This window comes from Neopsephotus bourkii, unplaced genomic scaffold (genome assembly GCF_033783945.1).
Source record: "Neopsephotus bourkii isolate Nb327-2 ecotype Australia unplaced genomic scaffold, CSIRO-AGI_Nbou_v1 NB_698, whole genome shotgun sequence".
NCBI lineage: Eukaryota > Metazoa > Chordata > Aves > Psittaciformes > Psittacidae > Neopsephotus > Neopsephotus bourkii.
The window spans coordinates 1-20,210 of record NW_026901197.1 but is presented as its reverse complement, the minus strand read 5'-3'; the positions used below and the strand labels follow the sequence as shown (position 1 = coordinate 20,210).

Below are 20,210 nucleotides of genomic sequence, written 5' to 3'. Positions count from 1 at the left end.
CATCACACATGGCTTAAAGGTGCTTTGACTCATGCCCTGTGGCTCTGGCACTGTGTGTAATGGCACTGGACCCAGGATTACAAAGATAGCTGTAGCAGTTTTTACCCATGTTCATCCCTCTGGTCTGGCAGTAAGCAAAGCCAGCTGAGTCAATTTGATCCATTTTCTGTCTCTCAACATCATTACTTTTTTTGTGCATGTAGCATTTTACAAACAGGGATCTGAATGTATAGTGATAACGGCTGTTACAAGAAGGGATCACTAGTGAACTTAGCATCCACACAGACCAGCTTCCAAAACAAGTGACAGATTTTTGAAGCTATTTCATATTTTCTCACCTAGGCCCTGACACACAACGGGGTGCTCTCTCCTAAACGTGTAGCAGGTTGGTTTCTATCTCAGTGCAGTTTTTCTAAGCACCCTGTATAGTTCAAAAAGGGGAGAAGTGAGAGACGCTTTACATATTTTTACATCATATGGGGACAGAAGAGATAGTAATGTCTTACAGTTATTGAGCAGTTGACTGAGCAGCTGACTCAGAGCTTAAAGCCAGATATAGTCACAAGTCCAAGGCAAAGTGAAAATACTTAGAGTAAGTTTGCTTCACCCTGAGTTACCTTCTAGAGCGGGTACTGCTCTCTGTTAGAAGGTGGTAGTCAGCAGCTTCACTCCTGGCTGAGCTTGGAGCCAGGACATGGAGCTTTCCTTCCTGCAGAGCAGATCTGTGTATCAGCAGAATGGTGGCAGTCAGCAACTGAGGAGTGCCTCGAATGCTCTCCCAAGTTGCCCATTAACTTCATTTCATTCAAATTGCAGAAGAGCAGTATTTTACTCTGCCCATGGCAGGGGGTTTTAACTGGATGATCTTTAAGGTCCCTTCCAACCCAAACCATTCTATGATTCTAACAGAGCTTTGTACGGTAAGCTGTTTCACCACCACTACTGAAGGTGCCATGGTAAGATACTCCAATTCAGCTGTAGTCATGTTTAGCACTTGTATAGTTTGAATGGGAGGTAAATCAAAGTTTAGACTCAGCCCATGTCCGTGGCTTAATGTACAGTGTAAACATTGCTGTCATCCATATAGGCCAAAGACCTATACTGGAACATGCTGGAGAGAAACAACAGAAGGAAGACAGAATGGTTTTGAAGTTTAAATGATAAAGTTAGATTCTGATTTTTAAAAAGTGAAAGATGACAAATGAATAAGCTGTTGATTTTGTTTCAAAGCTCTGGTTTTATATAATCAGTTTTGCATGTGAAAATTCTTCTAATTGTGTGGGTGAATGTGTCACCTCTTCTTTCTAAAAATACAAGAAGAATGTTGATGGCAGGAGAAAATATTGAAAAACTGCTTTGTTTTAACATGCAAAAGTAAAACCTGTGATTGTATTATTCCTGAAGTAATAATTCCTGACAGATAATCCTTAATTTAGTTGAAATCCATAAATAAACAGAATCATGTTAACCTGGATGTCAAAATCAGTATTGTCTTTTTTTGACTTGCAACTATTCTGTTTCAAATTGATTTAAGGGGAATTTGCTTTGGCTTCATTCTCTCTCTCTCTGTCTGTCTTTTTTTTTAAGGTCAACTCAAATCAAAACATACTCTTGGGATAATGCCCAGGTTATTTTGGTCGGTAACAAGTGTGACATGGAGGATGAGCGGGTAATCTTCACTGAAAGAGGCAAACATTTAGCAGAGCAACTTGGTAAGAAATTACAAAAGCTTTATGATTACTTGTGAGAAATCACAAAGTAACATCGCTAATTGCTACAGTACTTTTAATGAAATGTTTGTGACACATTCCCTGTAAAGGAATGTGTCACCACCTCCCTTTTGTTTCTGCAGGCTGAGGTCTGAAATGTCCTTATTGATACCACTAATACTGTAACATCATTAGAATGGACATGTGTCCAGGGATGACCTTATGCAGAGTTGTGACATGTCTGCCATCTAAAAGTGTCCACAAGACCAGTGCTGGCTCAGAGGCCAGGTTAGAATAAAGGCGTATCTGATAAAACATTACTAATTCTGATCCTTAGACAGGAAGTACATTATGGCCTTTGTGATAACCAGCAAGACTAGGCACGTGTCTGTATATATACAGTATGTTTAGATAGTTATAGCTATAGGCAGATGCAGCTGAGTGAGGGGAACCCTAAAAAAAACCCTCCAGCAAACTAACAAAAAAAAAAGGAGAGTGTGAACTACACGTCTTTGCAAGCTGAGAACATTTGGGTTGCGATTACCAATAATCCAAACCAGAATGGCACCAATATCTAGCTCCTACTGCTAATAGTTCAACTCCTGCACATTCACACAGGTGTAAATAATGTGAACCTCTGTTTCATAAAGTCCCTGCCTAGAAGGCAAATGTTGTCCACTCAGAAACTATGGAGCTGTGAACATCTCCATTCTTTCTGTTTCTGCCCAGCAGTGGTATTCTTTCATAGCATGAAAAGTTCTTGAGGTGACACTGGCCAAACTGTAATGGAAAATCTCCAGAGCATCGTCTTAATACTACTACCAACCTTCTTTTTCCTTCAAACTTGCTGTCTCTGGAGAGCATTCTCAGCAGGTGTGCAAATCAAACCCTGTCATCCTTTGAAGTTGATTTCTGTGCTGTACTGGGCATAAGTTTGTTAGTATTTTTACAACTGGCTGTGCTAAAGGCTCAGTCTGGTGAACATGAGTGTAACCACGATCTCGTCGTCATTATTCTTATATAGGAACTTAGGGGAAAGGGTGTTGTAAGAGTAACTGCATGGGAAACAGAGAGAGACGATGCCATTTCATAGTATACTACATGTGCTGGCGCTGATCCCATGCTGGTGGTTCTTAACCTATGCATGTTCATAGCTTGCTGACCTTATTTCTTAAAATAATTTTTCTAGTTTTACAACTTGTTCTGGTAAATAATTTAATCAGAATAACATATCTTCCCATTTCATTTGTCTAAATACGTATTATGCGTAAAAGCTATTATTATGTCTAAATCAGCATTACGAGTAACAGGTAAAATATACATTAAAAATTACCATAAATTAGTCCTTTAAATGTGACAGAAAAGATTTAACAGCAGGTTATGTCCAGAAAAATTGCCAACGTCTGTGAAAAACAGAATTTCTAAAACTGTTTCAACAAAACCAAAATGGTTACTATTGCACCTGCTTTAATAGACGATAGTTTTCTTTGCAGAAATACCTGTCACATTAAACATTCTAATATGTATTTCCCTTTGTTAGCATTTCTAATATTCACTCCTAGTAAGGAGCAAGGAAAGTGTATTCAGTGGTAGAGAGATCAAAAAAAATGTAACTCTATACTTTCACCCCCTATTTAGCCCAGGCACTAAAATGGCTGGCAATAAACATAAATTTGCAATGTAGATTTTGAATATTTATTTAATTTTAAAGTGACATAACTAATCTGAATTTCTGTTCCTTAAACTATTATCCTATGGAAAAATTAATGCGGTGAGTTGACAAGGAATCCCAAGGTCATGAATTTAGCAAGACAAGAAGGAACTTTGCATGCTGTCAAGAATCCGCAACTGTAATAACCAATGCTTGCAAAAACAAAAACAAAAACAAAAAAGGAAGAGTAATGAGCTAGATATCAAAACTTGTGTTTCAAGCTTTAAAGCAAACTCCTGGGATTTAGAATTCAATCTTTATGGGAGCAGATTATCCTCTATTCCAGTCTTTATCTTCTCTGCGGTTTTCCTTTTTGAGATATATGTTCTGTGGCTACCTCAAGGACAGATAATTGTATCAGATAAATTATGGCTCTGATCCAGCATGTTTACTGTGCTCAGGCTGCACACACAAATGTTTATATCTTCTCTGTTCAGCTGCAATAATTTCTTTAATCTGCTTAGAGGCTGTGGGATATGGTGTCAGGAAAAGCAGAACAGGTTTCCCTGAACCAAATTGTCCATGTTGACCAGTTTGAAGAACACGTGTTGAACACTTGGGACTGTCTTTTCTTTCTCTGCCAGTTAATTGATAACATCTCTTGTGGATAAGTTTTAAAAATAATAATATAGATTTTTGTGTCCAGCGAAACATTTCAAGACTGTGGGCCCTTTGAACACCGTGGTCTGCAACGTTTTGCAGCCACAATTACAAGCAAGCACAACGCACAACTGCTGTATAAAGAACATGTTGTGAAACATGCTGTTCTCAAGTGTGATTTTATTTTCAGCCCTGGTTTATTTGAAGTCACTGGCAAAAGGAATACATGTACATTTTGGGCTGGGTTTTCAAAAGGTCAGAAAAGAGCATTGGGCACTTAACTCTCCAGGAAGCACAGTGTCCTGCTGAGACCAGCATTATTGGAAAATTGGGCCTCTTTTGTTGCTGCTGACCTCATTTCCTTGAATCTCAGTGCTGGCTTAATTCTCAAGTATCACTCAAAACAAGTAGTTTAGATCAACCAGCAATGGGCCTCGTTACCTGCCAAAGTCTGGCTAAACTAGTCAAGTGACTCATCATAACATGAACAGAAGTTCACAAAAAAGAATGGTTAAGAAAACCAGATCTGACCTTGAGGGGAAACTAGTAGAATGTTTATCAAGACAGGATTTGTCTCCTTTCCACTTTAGTTTTGTTTTTTTCCTAAGTTTGTTGTTAATAATATAGGGCATGACGCTGGTGATACCATCACAGATCATAGCAGTAAGCAGTAGGTGCCTTGTGTAAGATATAATAGGACAAACATACTGTGATACTTTACCAGGCTGTAGCAGATTATATTCATGGGTCTCATGAACCAAAGGCAGTATCTTTATATTCAATTGCCCTTTCATGGTTTTTAACATGGACTGTCCATTAATGTCTTTGAAACCATATAAAACCTTACCGTCCACAATATCTTTTAAATACGCAGTTTATCTTCACAAGATTCACAAGACTCAGCCACTTGATAGCTTTTTTGATGCTTCTTCACTGTTATATTCTGAGAAACAGTGAACAATTGTTTGCTGTTACCTGCTCTGTAACATCATTGGTTTCAGAGACCTTTATCATACCCCTGCTTTTTCTCCAGGCTGAAATTCCCAGACTATTTCATCATCCAAGACACAAAGAACATCTCACACCTTAGCCATTCCTTGTCACCCTATTCAGTATTTTTGTAAGTGGTACAGGCTTTTTTAAGAAATTGATTCATGGTTGATTAACATAATAGCATCATTAAAAGAGCAATGAGATTAAAACAGACAGGATGAAATAAATGCAGCTGAGTCATGTAAGTTTACCTCATAGAGATATCTTACCAAGAAAATACAGAAATGTGACATATCAGCCAGTTGAGAGAACTAATTAATGTAATGTTAATATTGACGTGGGAATCACAACAAACACATTTAAACAATTATATTCACTAATCATTACTTTAAAAAGTGTGGGAAGCCCTGTCTCTTCATTGTTTGCTCTGAGCACTATATGCACTGGCCATTGAGAGTAATCCCAGTATAGTCAGTACTCACGTACTTCAAAGCATTTAGTAAAACAGGCTTGGAACTTACAAGCAAAATATATGCATACTTCCCAGCTGCATTACTCACACAGTTTTCTGACATATTCATCTCATATTATCTCAGCTGAGTTCAAAGTTTCATATGTTCATGAAAGTGTGGTGTCATCTGTCAGAAAAATAAAACAAATGACTCACAGATGGCATCAGTTTCTTGGTTCCTTTTATTCATGGTCTGTATGATATATTGTGATGTATGTTCTTGCAAAGGATTAGCAGGCAGAAGTGTGCACAAAGCTTTGAATAGACTAACTGCACATGCAACTGGACAGTTGCATATCTAGTTTGGCATAGAGTTTCTCTGTGACGTTTTGCTGCGCATGAAAATTAGCTGCATAATTGTATATGTGTTCTTTGGTTGGTCATGTGCTTCTGCACAACTCATGTTTGTTATGTGTGTGCTACAAATTACTTCAACACTCAGTTTTTAATTCCCATTTACAGAGTATAGGATCTATATTAAACCAGGGCCTCTAAGGTTGCTGCAAAAGTACAATACTGCCATAGGTCCAAAGCAGGCATAGGTCCAAATTCTTCAAATTAAACCCATTTAGCACCCCAGCAAGCCTGAAAATAAAGTACTTGTCAGTGCTGTGTGCTTCTACAGGGTGCAATTTAGCATTTAGCACTTCTCTGTGATCTGACCAAGCCTGCAAGACCAGGCCTGCTGCTGAGATAGGGCAGGAACATGACTCGTTTCTGAATCCTGCCAGAGCTGATAGACAAGACAGCAGCTCTGCAGCATCAAGACCGGAGTGAACCTTCATTTGCATTGGGGTAAAAGCCCTAGGGGTGATGTGTACATTAGGCATTTGTGGGTACACTGGGCATATCAGGCATCTGTGAGCTTAGACAGCAACTGAGGAATTTTTAGGGCTGTAATTTTGGCATCTAAGTCAGGAATCAATTGGGAGTTGGCACCTCAGCACACAGCTTACTAGAACAGCAAGTTCTGTTTTGCATTCATGGCTGGCTGGAGGCTGTGGTGCAGAAGTCAGGGTCACCAGCAACTTGCAGAGAATGGACATACGCTGCGCCTAACTTTTCATTAAACATGAAAATAATTGCGTTGGGCAAGAACATGTGTGTTCATAGTTCCATCCTTCACTGTTTTTTAGCTCTTTTTAAAGGGCAAATATTAGTGCCAGAGGAAGCAGACAGACAACACTGACAGACTGACATACACCAGAGACTTTTGTTTAGAACAGCAGAGCAGTCCCTAGGATGGCATTTTACAAGGAGGAAATGCCAACCTGCCATTGCCTTCATGCATTTGGAACTGCATTACAGGAAAGTTACTTAATGAGAAGGAGAAAAAAGGGATTGTGTTTGCTCCACAAAAGTCTCATGTAAACAAGCAAAAGAAAATGCTTTGGCAGGAATCTAATTAATTGCCCAAATGCACCTGTGCGTGGAAGCCACAATCAAAATTAGTACAACCGGAATTTATATGGAAACCTGCTGTTCTGAAAGAGCAGAAAAGAAGGTGTTCATTAGAACATTACTGCTCCTCAGGTCTGTCCATTCTGCCACAGCTGAGAGTCCCCCTTTACCTTTTATATATATATATATATGTATATATATAAACTGGTATATATATAAATATATGTATATATAAAAATTGGTATATATATATTGGTATATATAATATATATATGTATATATAAAAATTGGTATATATACATTTAATATATATTGGTTTATATATATTTATATATATATCAATTTATATATAAATTGGCCACCCTAAAGGTTGGATAAATATCTAAACATTTCTGTTAACCTTTACATTACTTCTACCCAGAATGGTGCTAAAGCATTGCTCTTTGCTGAGGTAATATTAGCAAAGTCCAGTTCGGGGGCTTAATGTCATTTTAATACTTAACATAGTCCAGCCCTTGGGCTTGGTTAGACCACAGAGATCCCATCCAACTGGTCTACAAGTACTGCTACTAGAGTGTACCAGTGTCCCTAAAGTTGCTGCAGAAGTATAATCCTGCTATAGGTCCAAACCATGCATGTTGTGTTCATGCTGCACTAGGTACTAGGGAGTTACAGAGAGCACAGTGTAACCAGGTCTGCTACCACAGCTGTGGGTGTAGGAGGTACTTTGAAGAACATTGATAGTCACTGGCTACTTCCAGCTGAGTTTCCCAGTTGACCTTTGCAATCACGCCAGGTGTGTCTGTCTTTGAGAAAGCAGTAGAGGTCTCAAATATATTAACAGTTCTGAGGAAGTGGACATCTGAGGAGGGGAGAAAGGGCTTGCAGTTGCCTTGACTGAGTGAGTGCAAACCTTATTAGATACTGTTCACAGCAGGCAAGAAGTGCCTACCGGCACCCCATCAGAACTACCCACAGGATGCAAATCCAAGAAAATAAATCCAAGAAAATAAAGCTCCTCCCCTTTATATGCTATGACATTGTTAAATAATTCATTCCCATGGGTTCCTAGATTTTGCCTTTTTTTACACCACCGTGTGACGAAGGGAGCAGCTGCTTTTTGCTCTGATGTTTCAGTCTCCTACTACTCAAAATACTGGGTTCAACTGGGCACTGGAAAGACCAGTGCTAAAAATCATGGTTCAGGCTTGTCGTCAAGAAAGGATAGTTATTGCAGGAACACACCCTTGAGGACATTTGTTAAACCTAACATCAGGGGTGGTAAATAAAATTGTCTTGGTTTTGGACAACCACTCCGAAACCAGAAGGTCTTCCTAATCAGCTGGTGAAACATTAACATAGTTTGTCTGTATTGACTGTGGAATTGTGCTTAAAATTTGCTGTCTTGTGTGCCCTCTTGATGTCACATTTTCTCAGGAAGATGAGAGGGTGCAGAATGTTCTTTGCTGTACATACAGGTGTCCTTATTTTTTCTCTTCTTTATTTTTTGAAAGAACAAGAGTTAATGAGCATTGATGGAGGAGCCTCTGAAGTTAGGAGAAACACAAGGCAGGGAGAGAACAAAGTCAGTAATTCATGCTGTTTATGTGTTTCAGGGTGTTTACTACTCTGTGTGCATTATATCTCATCAGATGAACAACAGCACCCTGTTGAGGTCTTGGCTGCCCCGTGCTGCTGTAGTGCTCTGTAGGGGCTGCTGAGAGCTTGCAAGCTTTCTTTGAGTCAATACTATGGGAAGAAGATAGATAAGGGAAAGAGACATAGTGTAAGAACAGCAAAGGGAAAACTAAATTAAACACAAATAAGGCATTTAAATTAGAACGTCGTGAGGCATTTTCCATCCACACTGTTCATATGTTCAGGAAGCACTTTGATATTTTGGATTTACACAGTTTTGGCTTGTCACGGTTTAAGCACAGCTGGCAACTAGGTGCCATACAGCTGCTCAGTCACTTCACCCCCAATCCCCAGTGGCATGGGGAGGAAAATCAGAAAATATGTAAACTCCCATGGGTTGAGATAAGAACAACTTAGAGAAAGGAAGGAATAAACAAGTGATGCACATTGCAATTGCTCACCACCAGCTGATGCCCAAATAATTTCCAATGAGCAATAAGTCCCTCTTTGCCAAAACCCTTCAGTTTATATAATGAGCATGACATTCTATGGTATGGAATACCCCTTTGCCTAGTTTGGGTCAGGTGCCCTGTCTCTGCTTCCTCCCACTTCTTGTGCCCCTCACTGGCAGAGCTGAAAAGTCCTTAATCAGGATAAGCCCTACTTAGCAACAACTAAAAACACCAGTGTGCTATCATTGTTTTTACACTAAACCCAAAACACAGCACTGCACCAACTGCTAGGAAGAAAATTAACTCCATCCCAGCTGAAACCAGGTTCTCTTCTGCCTTACTTACCTGCTTGCCTCTTGGGCTTTGTCATTTCTTTGCAGTACTCAGCTCTGCTAGGTCTCATCCACATCAAACAGTACAGATCATCACAGGTGGTAGGAACATGGTGTTCTTTGAGCAGAACCCTGGGCATCACCAGATTTCCTCACTTCAGGTTTACGTGTTACAGAAGATCTTTTCTCTGTCAATAACGAGCAGTGGGAAAAAAACCTGAAGAAAGTATTAAAAGGCAGAGATCTGGGGCCCTCATACACATGCATTTTAAAAGCTTTGGGTGTCTAAGCACTATTAGTAAAATAATTGCAAGATGAGTCAGGAGGAGAGGAAAGGTCAAGTTCTGCAAAATATGACATAAAATGGAAAACAATCAGAATTCAGCCATTTACTACATGCACACTCTGCTGGGAAAAAATGTTCCATAGCTCTGAAACTGTTCAACAGATAGAGTTTATGTTGAACAAACAAATTAAAAATAAACACCACTACTGGGATCTTTTGCATAAGGTAACTGTCAGTGAGGAATTGAATCCCCTGCACAGAACATTCAGTGGCTGGCTGGCCGGCAACATGAGCTTCTGTTGCAAGGGTCTTTGCAATGGTGTCTTCAGCTGCATCAAATGAGACTCTGTGAATTCTTGTTCTGCTAACTCTTGTAATCTAGCTACTCCTACTTGCCCACTACATACCATGATAATTTGTCAGTGATTACTTTCAACTGTACACAAGGCATTTCTTAACTGTCTTAACTGGCTTCAAAAGACTGTTCTGTTGTGAGCATTTCTGCCTCTACAAGACCACAGACCAACTAGAAGTGTCCTACCTATGTGCAGCTGAATCCATTCCACAGCAGGAGCTGCCTGGGGGAAGCCAACCAGCATAACGCATTCTCTACTTAGGATGTTTATCAGCACATTTAAGCATATAAATAGTTCCTTTAATATCGTCTATGCACAGCAGAGGCTGACGCGGGGAGGGGGAAGTCTCCAGGGCTGCCTACCTGTACAGTTCCTGTGAAGACTGAAGCAAATACTTTGTTGTGGAGGCAGCTGGGAGTTCTGTCACTTTCTCACTGGTCAGTGCATTGTCTCACCTATGCAAGGGTCTAGCAAGGGAGGCCCTGGATCGCTCAGATAATTAGTAAATAAATTGATGAGATTTGTATACAGGCATAGCTGTATACTCAGCTACACCACTACTGTGACTGCAATTTCCTTCTTATATCAAAATCATAACTGAAATTCCAGTGAAACTGGGATTTCACCACAGCTGTAGTGTCTTTATCTGAATAGGTACGTTTGTGCTTCAGCACTCTGCATGCCTCTATTTTACTTGGAGAATGGGTGCCTCTGAGTTTTTCACAGCATTTTTATGCAGAGCATCCTAACTGTGGTAGTGGGTCTCTTTTCTTGATCCTGTCCATGTTACAGTATTTCCTGACATGGCTCTCCTCCCTTCTTTGTGACTCATATACCTGTCATATCTACCATTTTGTGATCATCTCATGTGCCTATTATTCTGTCTTTTAACTGTAAAAACTGTTCCCCTCATAAATGTCCTTAAAATTCATTCTTTTTCCTGTCATCTTCTCCAATGCTTTTGTGTGCTGTTTCTCAGGCATCCTCCCACTGTCCCTCAACCCTTCTGCCCTTTGGTCCTGCTTGTTCCTCTTTGGAATGGTTGCTTTCCTCCTGCTTCCTGTGAACTAACACTAGCACTTGTGGAATCTGAGTGTGTTGCTGTACTAGAGCTGCAGGCTGGGTTTCAACACAGAGCACTGAAAATGTTGAGAATCTTCCTTTCCACAGGCTGTCCCCTAGCATTCTGAACAGTCTTCTGCATGCAGCACAGCAAGTGAAGCTACACTGGCTTTCTCCACTTTCCTTCCAGTTTGGAACAAAGGATTTGTGTAAGCCAAGCTTAATTAAAAAGGCCAGGTAGATTCAAATCTCTTTCCAGTATGATTTCTTTAGGCGGTTTTTTATTATGAACAGTATTCCTGCAAACATTTTGCAAGGGAAACAAGAATATGGGACGAGCCAGCACTGGCAGAAGCCTGCTGTATTGTAGGCTGATCAGCAAGTTGCAAACCTTGCCCAGAGGAAGGAGGCAGACATGGGAGATTAGACATGGGACGAATGGACATGGAGAAAAGAGCTTAGAAGAGCTGGCTCTGTTCCATAAAGGCTTCCAGTGTCCCTTCTGGGTTAAGGATAGCTCAGATTTTTGCCTTTGGAGTAGTCATTGGGAATAAATAGATAAAAAGTCTGTCCACATAAACTAAGGAAGTTTTCTTCCTTACATGCATTTGTGTATTTTATTTTCTTTTTAGCTTGGTTTCTGGCATTGGGAGTCCCTTTGCTCCCATGGATTCACCTCTAACATAAGTAGATATTAAATTGGAGCAGTTTTTAATTTTCTTGTTTGTTTCTTTACCTGGTTATTTTCAAATACAGTTGGGTTTTTTGGCACCAGGTTAATGATACAATGGAAGTGTCTGTTTTCAGCTGAATAATGTTCAGAATAGAGATGGAACAGCAGATTATTCCTTCTCAATGACTGGGTACATAGGGCATTTCTAAAAAAAATAATGCTCTTAAGCTGGTGACAATTTTTTAATTAAACTATTTTTAAGTAGGATTTGTCTAAGGGAATGTTTTTGTCCTGTTCCTGACTGGCTTGGTATAAGCAAATACCACTAATGTACTTACTTTTGGTTGTGCTACAGTTTTAACTGCTCTTCCAGTACCGCTCTCTCTTGTGCGTGCTCTCGCATTTGCTTTCTGAGTGTATCTATGCTCTTCCCTGCCCAGCAGAGGTTTGTATATTTCTTGGAGACCCTGGAATATGCATTGAACATAAACATGTTGTTTATTTTCTTAGGATTTGAATTTTTTGAAACAAGTGCCAAGGACAACATTAATGTCAAGCAGACATTTGAGCGACTCGTGGATATCATCTGTGAAAAGATGTCAGAAAGCCTGGAGATGGATCCAAGCATTGCTGCCAGCAAGCAGAACACACGGCTAAAGGACACCCCTCCTCCACAGCAGCCCAACTGCAGCTGTTAATGCAGCTATCAGCAAAGGCAGCTCCAGTGTGTTCAGTGGCCAACAGAATATTTGTGAATGGTCTATATGCCTTTATTTATACTGTCCTATTAATTTATTTGGGAGAAAAACCTTTTCTTTTACATCAGCAGCTAGTGGAGAACGCGTATGGAGGTGATGGAATGGTTGTTAGTTTGAAAGGATGATCCAGTTTTTAGCATCTGGCTTTTGCATGCAGGATGGCTATTAGTTTCTCTTTTCTTTTTACTGTTTCACATTACACTTACTTCAGCTGGTGCCATGTCCTCAGACCACATTTGCCTAGAGTTGACTCTTGCTTAATCAGTTTCAGATTATATAATTGAATCCTTATGGCAGTGGCCAGCATGGCTTACAATACACTTCCTGATGCCACTTAAATTTTCTCCTGACTGAAAATCAATTTAGAAACATTACTTTAGAGAGAAAATCCCTCATTCTGTCCAGCTTATTTGTATAAGGGACACTTCCTGAAGGATATTGCCTCGACAAATCTACACTCATTATGTTACACGTCCTGGATGACTGGAAATGGCAGAAGAATTTCCAGAATTGCATTAGAAGTCAGTTTCCTGCACCCAAAACCACTAGATTTTCCTGTGAGTATCCAACTGTATATGGGTATTCAGTGCAGACACTCAGATATTAGGTATTTCATCCTTTTTTTGTAGCTAGTATGTTTACATTTCTATGGGAGCTGCATGTGTTATCTAACAACTTTCTGATACTGAACTTAATTTCTCATTCCATCATTACGAAGATTCTGGTAGTACCTACCTAGTACTGGAGGGCTGAGTAGCTCTTTCCATTTCTACCTGCATGACATACTAAACACACAGGTTTATATTACCCCGTGACAGAGTCAAATCCATTATGCTTGGTTGTTCATGGCCAAAAACTGTCTTGTCACATTGCTGTCAAACCTGCATATTAAGTTTTCAGGAATTTTACCTGTCATTCAGTCACTGAGACAATGACCACCAAAACACAGGCAACACACTGCCTGTATTCTACTCAGACCTATTGCAAAAGTGCTGCTGGTCTCAGTGAACTGGAGTTTGACCTCAGTTTTACTTTGGGGATATCTATTTTGACAAGACAATCAGAGTTTCACAATAATTTTAAAAACTTCAGAAGTAATAAGAAATTATCACAATTTCTGGTGTTAGCCTGAATACATCCATAAGATCAGCAAAAGGCTGTGAAGACAGCAAAGTACACAAATTCTTTTTTAATAACATGTCAAAACCAGTCATATTTCACAGTTTTTAAAAGTAGTCCTAGTAATTGGTGACAGTTTCTTACATTTGTACCCTGAAGTACTTTGTACAACTCCTTTACTTGCGTCATAATGACTTTTTCTAACTAAACAGCATAATTGAAGAAGCGTTAACCGTTTTATTGTTCCAGTTAGACAGAATTTAGGACAAGGCTGACATTTCTTAAACTGTCTGCAGTGGGAAAAATCAGAAGACAAATTAGAAAAGGAAGTAACGCAATGTACTGCAAACTGCTCAAAACTGCAAAGAAATCCTTCTACGCAAATTACTTTTTTTGAACATAATTTATATAACTCCTGAAACACAGTAGGAGGAAATGGCCAATTTTTTTTACTGATTAAATAACCTATATACACTTTTGACACAGTAAAAATGATTTTGAAACAAGGCTTATAGACCCATGTAAAATGGATATACCATCAGGGAACTACATTGGCTACCTAACTTAAATGAATACATGTTCTTTCTTCAGTCTGTGGTTTTAAACCATATCTGTCCTGTTAGCTAGTTTACTTAAGCACTTGTTTTCCTAGTAGACATGGAGGCTGGTCTTTGTTTACTTCCATGCAGAGAAAGCATTGTCCTCCTTGGGGATGGTGAGCAGCCAGGTAGAAGAGGCGCCTCAACTGTGACTTTGTCTCTCTCCAGGGATGCTGCTTTTCTTTCCAACATCTGAGGCAGCATGTTGATAACTATGCTGAGAGACTTTCTTCAATATGTTTTCACTCACTACATACCAGCTGCTTTGGAAAAAGAAGTTATAGGAAGCTGAGGAAACTTTGTGTAGGCGTTTTTCCATCCTTTTCTTGTTATGTGCAGTTATTGGTGCTCGAGGGAAAGGAGCAGGGAAGTCTTGAGACAGCACTCAAGTTCAGCCCTCAAGTCCTTTAGAAAATGTTTAGGTTGTGTTATTGGTCTGAGCCATCTCAGGCAAGACAAGGAGAGAGGAGAACATAGTCACATCTTACATGAGCTTGGGCATATCCTGGGTCATGCAGCATGGCTACAAATGCAGCCAGCTTTTCTCTGGGGTGCTTGCTGCAAAATGTTCATTTTCTGTGCACTTCGTAACAAAGAAAAAAGACTCCAAGATGCCTCTTGCTACAACCACACCTTGCTTATACTGCATTGCAATGAATTCCAGACCCCACTTGGTGACCATGCAATGAATTCCGGGCCATCCATGCCTCTTTATGACCCTATAGTCTCTAATTAGTGATGGCAATAGCCGTGTTAACATGTATCTTTTTAAACAATTTGAGTAATAGATAAATAGCTCTTTACTTAAATAGGATGAATTAACTGCTTTAATTTTGCATCAAGAGCCTGGGCAGAAGAGGATCAGCAAAATCAAACAGGGAGAATCTCTCCTTCGCATTTCTTAGACAACCAGCCTTCAATATGTCTCCTGCATGGTATGGGGAGGATGAGGGAAGCAGCTGCTGGAGTAATACTGTTCATTAGAGTGCCAGCCATGTGTTGTAAGGAAAAGGCTCATCCTAAGTACAAACCAGTCAGTATTTAAAAACACCTAGGATCTTTGTATTGGCATTCAGACATCTCATAGAGTTCAGAATTAGTCAGATTAACTTAAGTGTTCACATCAAATCCTGGGAGATTTTCAAGACCAGACTGGCTGAAGCCCTGGGCAGACTGCTCAGACCTCTTAGGTGACACTTTTGAGAAAGGGGTTGAGGAGGATGACCTGCTGATGTCGCATCAAACACAATTTATCCTATTATCTCTTCATCTCAAATAGAAAAAGTTGGAATTTTAAGTAGAACTTTTCTTAACAATCAGTTACCTACTGAAAAGTAGGCTTTGATTTCTGTTACAGGTTGGCTTTTGCAGCCAGGTGTCTCACAGCAATATTGAGATTTCTGCTAAAAAATTTGGTCACATGTAGATCATGTACCTCTCAGCTGGGCATTGCAGAAACAAAAAAAGACAGGCTTTGAAAGAGTAACTTACTATCCCTTCCCCAGACATTTTAAAGTCTAGTTTGAATGCTGAGGAAACTAGCAGGGTTGGGATTTTCATTCTGTTAAAAATGATGTATTGGCCTTTTTAGCAAATGCAAAAGGCCAAAAGCAGCCTGTGCCAGTCTAGGCTGGCTTCTCTTGGCTTATGTGGTAGAACTGTAGTTTTCTTAAGTGCACCTGAAGTTAGGCTGAACACTTTTGGAAATCCTATCCCTAATCAAGGACCAAAATTTAGTCAATCAATGGCACATTATTTACACATATCCAGTAGTCACTGATTATGAATTTTTGGAGGAGACAAGCAGGATTTGGCTAGAACCGTGGTTTATCCACTGGTGCAGCATAGCTCTATCAAGAGAAAGTAACAGGCTAAAAAGCATTGTATTCTAGCAATGGAAGAGGACTGCATGATCAAATTGAAAACGGGGATATCCAAAACTACTTTCAATTTCATCACAGTTCTTGGTGAAAAAAGTACTTGCACACTGTACTAACTTTTTGTTGCTCTCAGCACAGAAATAATACTGAATGTCGTGGAACCTTGGTCCAGACACAGACAGCCTCTTCAGATTTAGGCCAAATGGTGAGCTATAGTGGGTGACACACCAACCGCGTTAAATTTCTGATTGATTAGATGCCTTTGGGCAGAGGCTTCATAGCTCCATAGTTCCAGCTGAATTAATACTACGCAACCCATTTTACAAGTTACAACCTGGACTAAAGCTTTTAGCAGCAGGCTAATCCAGTGCATGGGTAATGCACCACCCTTATGCTCTGACAGTGTCTTGCTTGCTGTATGGTCAGCCTAGGGCTCAGGAAATGCTTCAGGAGCACAGAAGTGCATGGGATGTGGCTGATTTCTGCAGTGCCTCCTGGCACTGATCAATGTGCTGAACAGCTAGCAAGCCATGCTGTTTGAACCTTCAGATGCATGGTTTATTTCTGATAAGGGTTCATGTTCACAAGTGTACTGGTCCTTATAGTGTAACTAACTTAATACTGTATCTTTTTTTGTTGTTTTGTTTGGTGTTTGAAATACATATGAGCTAGCCTGACTTTCTGTCAAAAAATCACTCCTCCTCTCTGAACAGCTGTGAATGTGGCTGTTACCTGAAACTGTTTGTTCCTTCTTGCTTATACTTAATATAATGCCTAGAGAAACTACCTGATCAACTACATCAATGTGGCCTTTCCAGAGCACCAGTCTGAAGGATTAAGTTTTCTTTCCAGTCTGCTCAACTCTATCTATTCAGCCGTACCACCTGCATGTTCTTTATTTTAGGAACTAAGTACTACTTCAGGGTGCACAAAATCTCCCGGAATTTGATCCTAACTTTGAGAATGCTTTGAGTTTATCATTTTTAGGAAAAAAAAAAAAAAGTGGCACAAATTCTACGTATGGTGATGATGCCTTTGTTTCTCCAATAGCAGATGACTGATGCTGCAGCTGCATTCCAAAAGAAGCCTCCCTCTCAAATTCCACCCCTCCCCAGCTACCCATGTCAGTATTTCTGAGAAGCAAGTTTTAATACTTGCATTTTTAAGGGCATCAACCAAATTACTGTTCTGCTGATGGACAGATTCCTCTTTGTCCTGTTTCATATAGACAGACACACACTGCATGAGCCTAGTTCTTCTTTAGGATAACAGATTTGGGAATATGAGACCACGAGTACGTAGATCCTCATAGATAAATCCTCAAGTGATATAAAGCAACATGTCTTCACTTATGCCAGCAGAGGAGTGAGTTGTGTTGATTTGCACCATTTAATCCTAACCTTCTAATTCTAGATTTTCCAAGGTTCATTGTTTGTCAAGTCTCATTTAAAAAGGCAATTTGTTTCAATTATTTGAATTATTTCTACCAGTTTTCTTTATGAGGGGTGAATATATTTAACCTTTGAAATATGAGCTTTCTTTTTTTTTTTTTTTTTTTTTTTTACTTTGTTTATCAATGGATGTTCATTGAAGCAGAAATTGCAACTACACATGCATAGTATACATATATACACAGCAGTGCATCTGTGGTGCTTATTCTGTTCCCACTGTTACTTGTTTGTGTTCAGTGCAGACTTTCCTAAATGCCACAGTGGAATTTATCTATATATCTATATTTATTTATAAATTCACATTAGCACCAGAAACCACCTGGGTAACATTTCCAGACCCAAATTAGATTTATTATGCACGGTTCCAGCAGATGTAGATGACTTGTCATTTGTAGAATAAGGTACCTCATATTTGAATGGGGGGGAAGCAAAAGTCCTAATCTTTCAGTGACTTCAGGATCATGCATAACATGCAGAAAGGAAAGCTAGTGATAGCTCACCACTTCTGGTGATAAATTTCCTCAAGTAATTCTGACATGTACCTGCAACTCGTGTTAAATGAAATGTTTGTGCTGTAACTCCTGTTTAATATTTTGTCAGTAATGTCAGATGTGTTGTGGCTCAGTTGTACGGTCGGTATGTGTAACCTATATACTAGTGTTTGTGGAATTCACATGTCTTCAATGTTGCATGAAAATGTGTTATAAAAATAGTTTTCTATTTGTTAATACCTCAAAACTGAGGAATTATGGGCCAATAAGTGCAATATTTAACTATTTACTCAGTGTATGTAAACTTGTGTGAATGGGAGAAGTGTCATGTATGTGTGATGAGCTGTTGATGTCTGTGTGACTTAAGATTTCCAGTAGATATACATGTCTTGTAGTAAAATTTGTATAGTAAACACTTTACAAGTGCAGTGTAAAAATAACCTTAAGTCATTTAAACTATTTTTCATATATGAGCCAGTGGTTAAAGATATTTGTATGTTTACTGCAAGTGCATGTCAATTTTACTTTTAGAGTTGTGTCCTGTTTGAATATTACCGTGTTATACCAACACAACTGGGGATAGCGCTTTCAGTAAGAAGATGGCTATAAACTCTCTACCTATGTTTTTAAAGCATGTTTAAAGCATGTTCTCTAGAAGCATTAGAAGAACCTTCTATAGCTCAGCAGTCATGAGTTATTTATTCTTAAAGAATCACTTATATTTTCCTCTGATGGTGTTTCATATCATGTAGCATGTATTCTCTAAACTGACACGGTTAACTCATAATAATTTCCTGAAATGTTAAATAGGGGTACTCAGTGCTCTTGCAGATGACTCAGAAAACTTCAGTTGATGCCCTGAGTTAATATTTTTGGGAACAGCTTAAAGGTCACAGCGAAAATGGGCCATCATAGTGTATGGTGACCTTAATCAGTCACTTCTGCCAGTTAAACTTCTTAACTTTTCTAAAAAAGCTTAACTTATTCCTAAAGATGGAAGATATATCCTTAAATATATTGACCCAGACTCTTCACACAACTCAGTGTTGAAGAACTCTGCTGTTAGCAGTAGACTCTACTATTAGCAGTAAAGCTGAGGTATAAACTCTGCAGCCCAGAATCTTGCCATAAAATTAAAAGGAGACACCCAAGCATTTTTTTTTCCTTCCCTGTTGTCCTTGCATATTTGTAATAGTTCTCTAAGTACGTTACTGTTCAGCAAAATCCTTCAGTACATGTGACATCTTAAGCCCTGACTCACTGATCTGCTGTGAGTTCCCAGCTGTGCCCACTGACCCTGCAGAAGAGAAGCTCATTCTGTTAATTCTTGCTCCATCTCTGGTTCAAAGGGAAGTGTTATCTGCCTTGGGACTTTGCTAAGTAGAGATGTGCCACTGAGTCAAGGCCAAGGGGCGCAACTGATTTTGCTTAACAATCTTGACAACAAATTATTTTTGTTAGTACCATATTAAAGAATACATAAGTAGATTTTCAGTTTTATCTGGTGCATTTTTATGACAGTATACAAAGTTGATTTAGGTTTGTTTGGGTTTTTTTTTAGATTAGCTTAGTCAGGAAAAGAATTAAATTCTTAAGGCCCACTGGAAATCAGTACAATGAGTTTCCTTTCCTGTCATCCCACGATTTCTCTGAGAAAGTATAGCCAGATTGCATTAAGTAGCGCAGGATGGTACTTGAAGTAACCTGAGCAGCCCACAAAATTCTCCCTGGTTTTATATCTTCTGCCATGAAAACTGCAAAATTAGACCAGAGTGAAATCAAAATGTATGAGGAGAGAAATTTGGGATTGCTTAATAAAAAAAAAAAAAAAAAAGAAGTAATTCTTGGTAGCTTTGTAGCTGAGCAGCAGACAAGTAACAGTCACAATAGGATGTGCCACTTAAATACAGATATGCAGACCGCTGCAGGACTGATGATGCCTAACCTAAACTTTTTATTGCTAACTGACCTGAGTGTTCAAGGGCTGGCAGATTATTTTACCTAGCATTTCTATTATTCCTTACAGACTTGTGATTACATACTTAAAGATAAATGCTTGCCTTGAAAATATGTAGCTGTTCTGGCTCCCTCAACTAGGTTACTTACTGAATTGTTCTTGAAGAAAAGTTGAAGTACTTGCTTAGAATACATTGTGAGGGGGTGAGACTCAATCTGTGCCTCCTTCCCC

The 20,210-nt window shown here is 39.3% G+C and overlaps 1 protein-coding gene across 1 annotated transcript in view; it reads left to right on the top strand.

Moving 5' to 3' along the window:
* Positions 1-18,985, top strand: part of LOC133212426 (ras-related protein Rab-3C) — a 119,648-nt gene extending 100,663 nt beyond the window's left edge. The window contains exons 4-5 of the mRNA XM_061353816.1: positions 1,588-1,712; positions 12,235-18,985. Of these exons, the coding sequence (XP_061209800.1) occupies positions 1,588-1,712; positions 12,235-12,422 (313 nt within the window). The 3' untranslated portion in view covers positions 12,423-18,985. The remainder of the gene's footprint in view (positions 1-1,587; positions 1,713-12,234) is intronic.
* Positions 18,986-20,210: the final 1,225 nt, after the last annotated feature.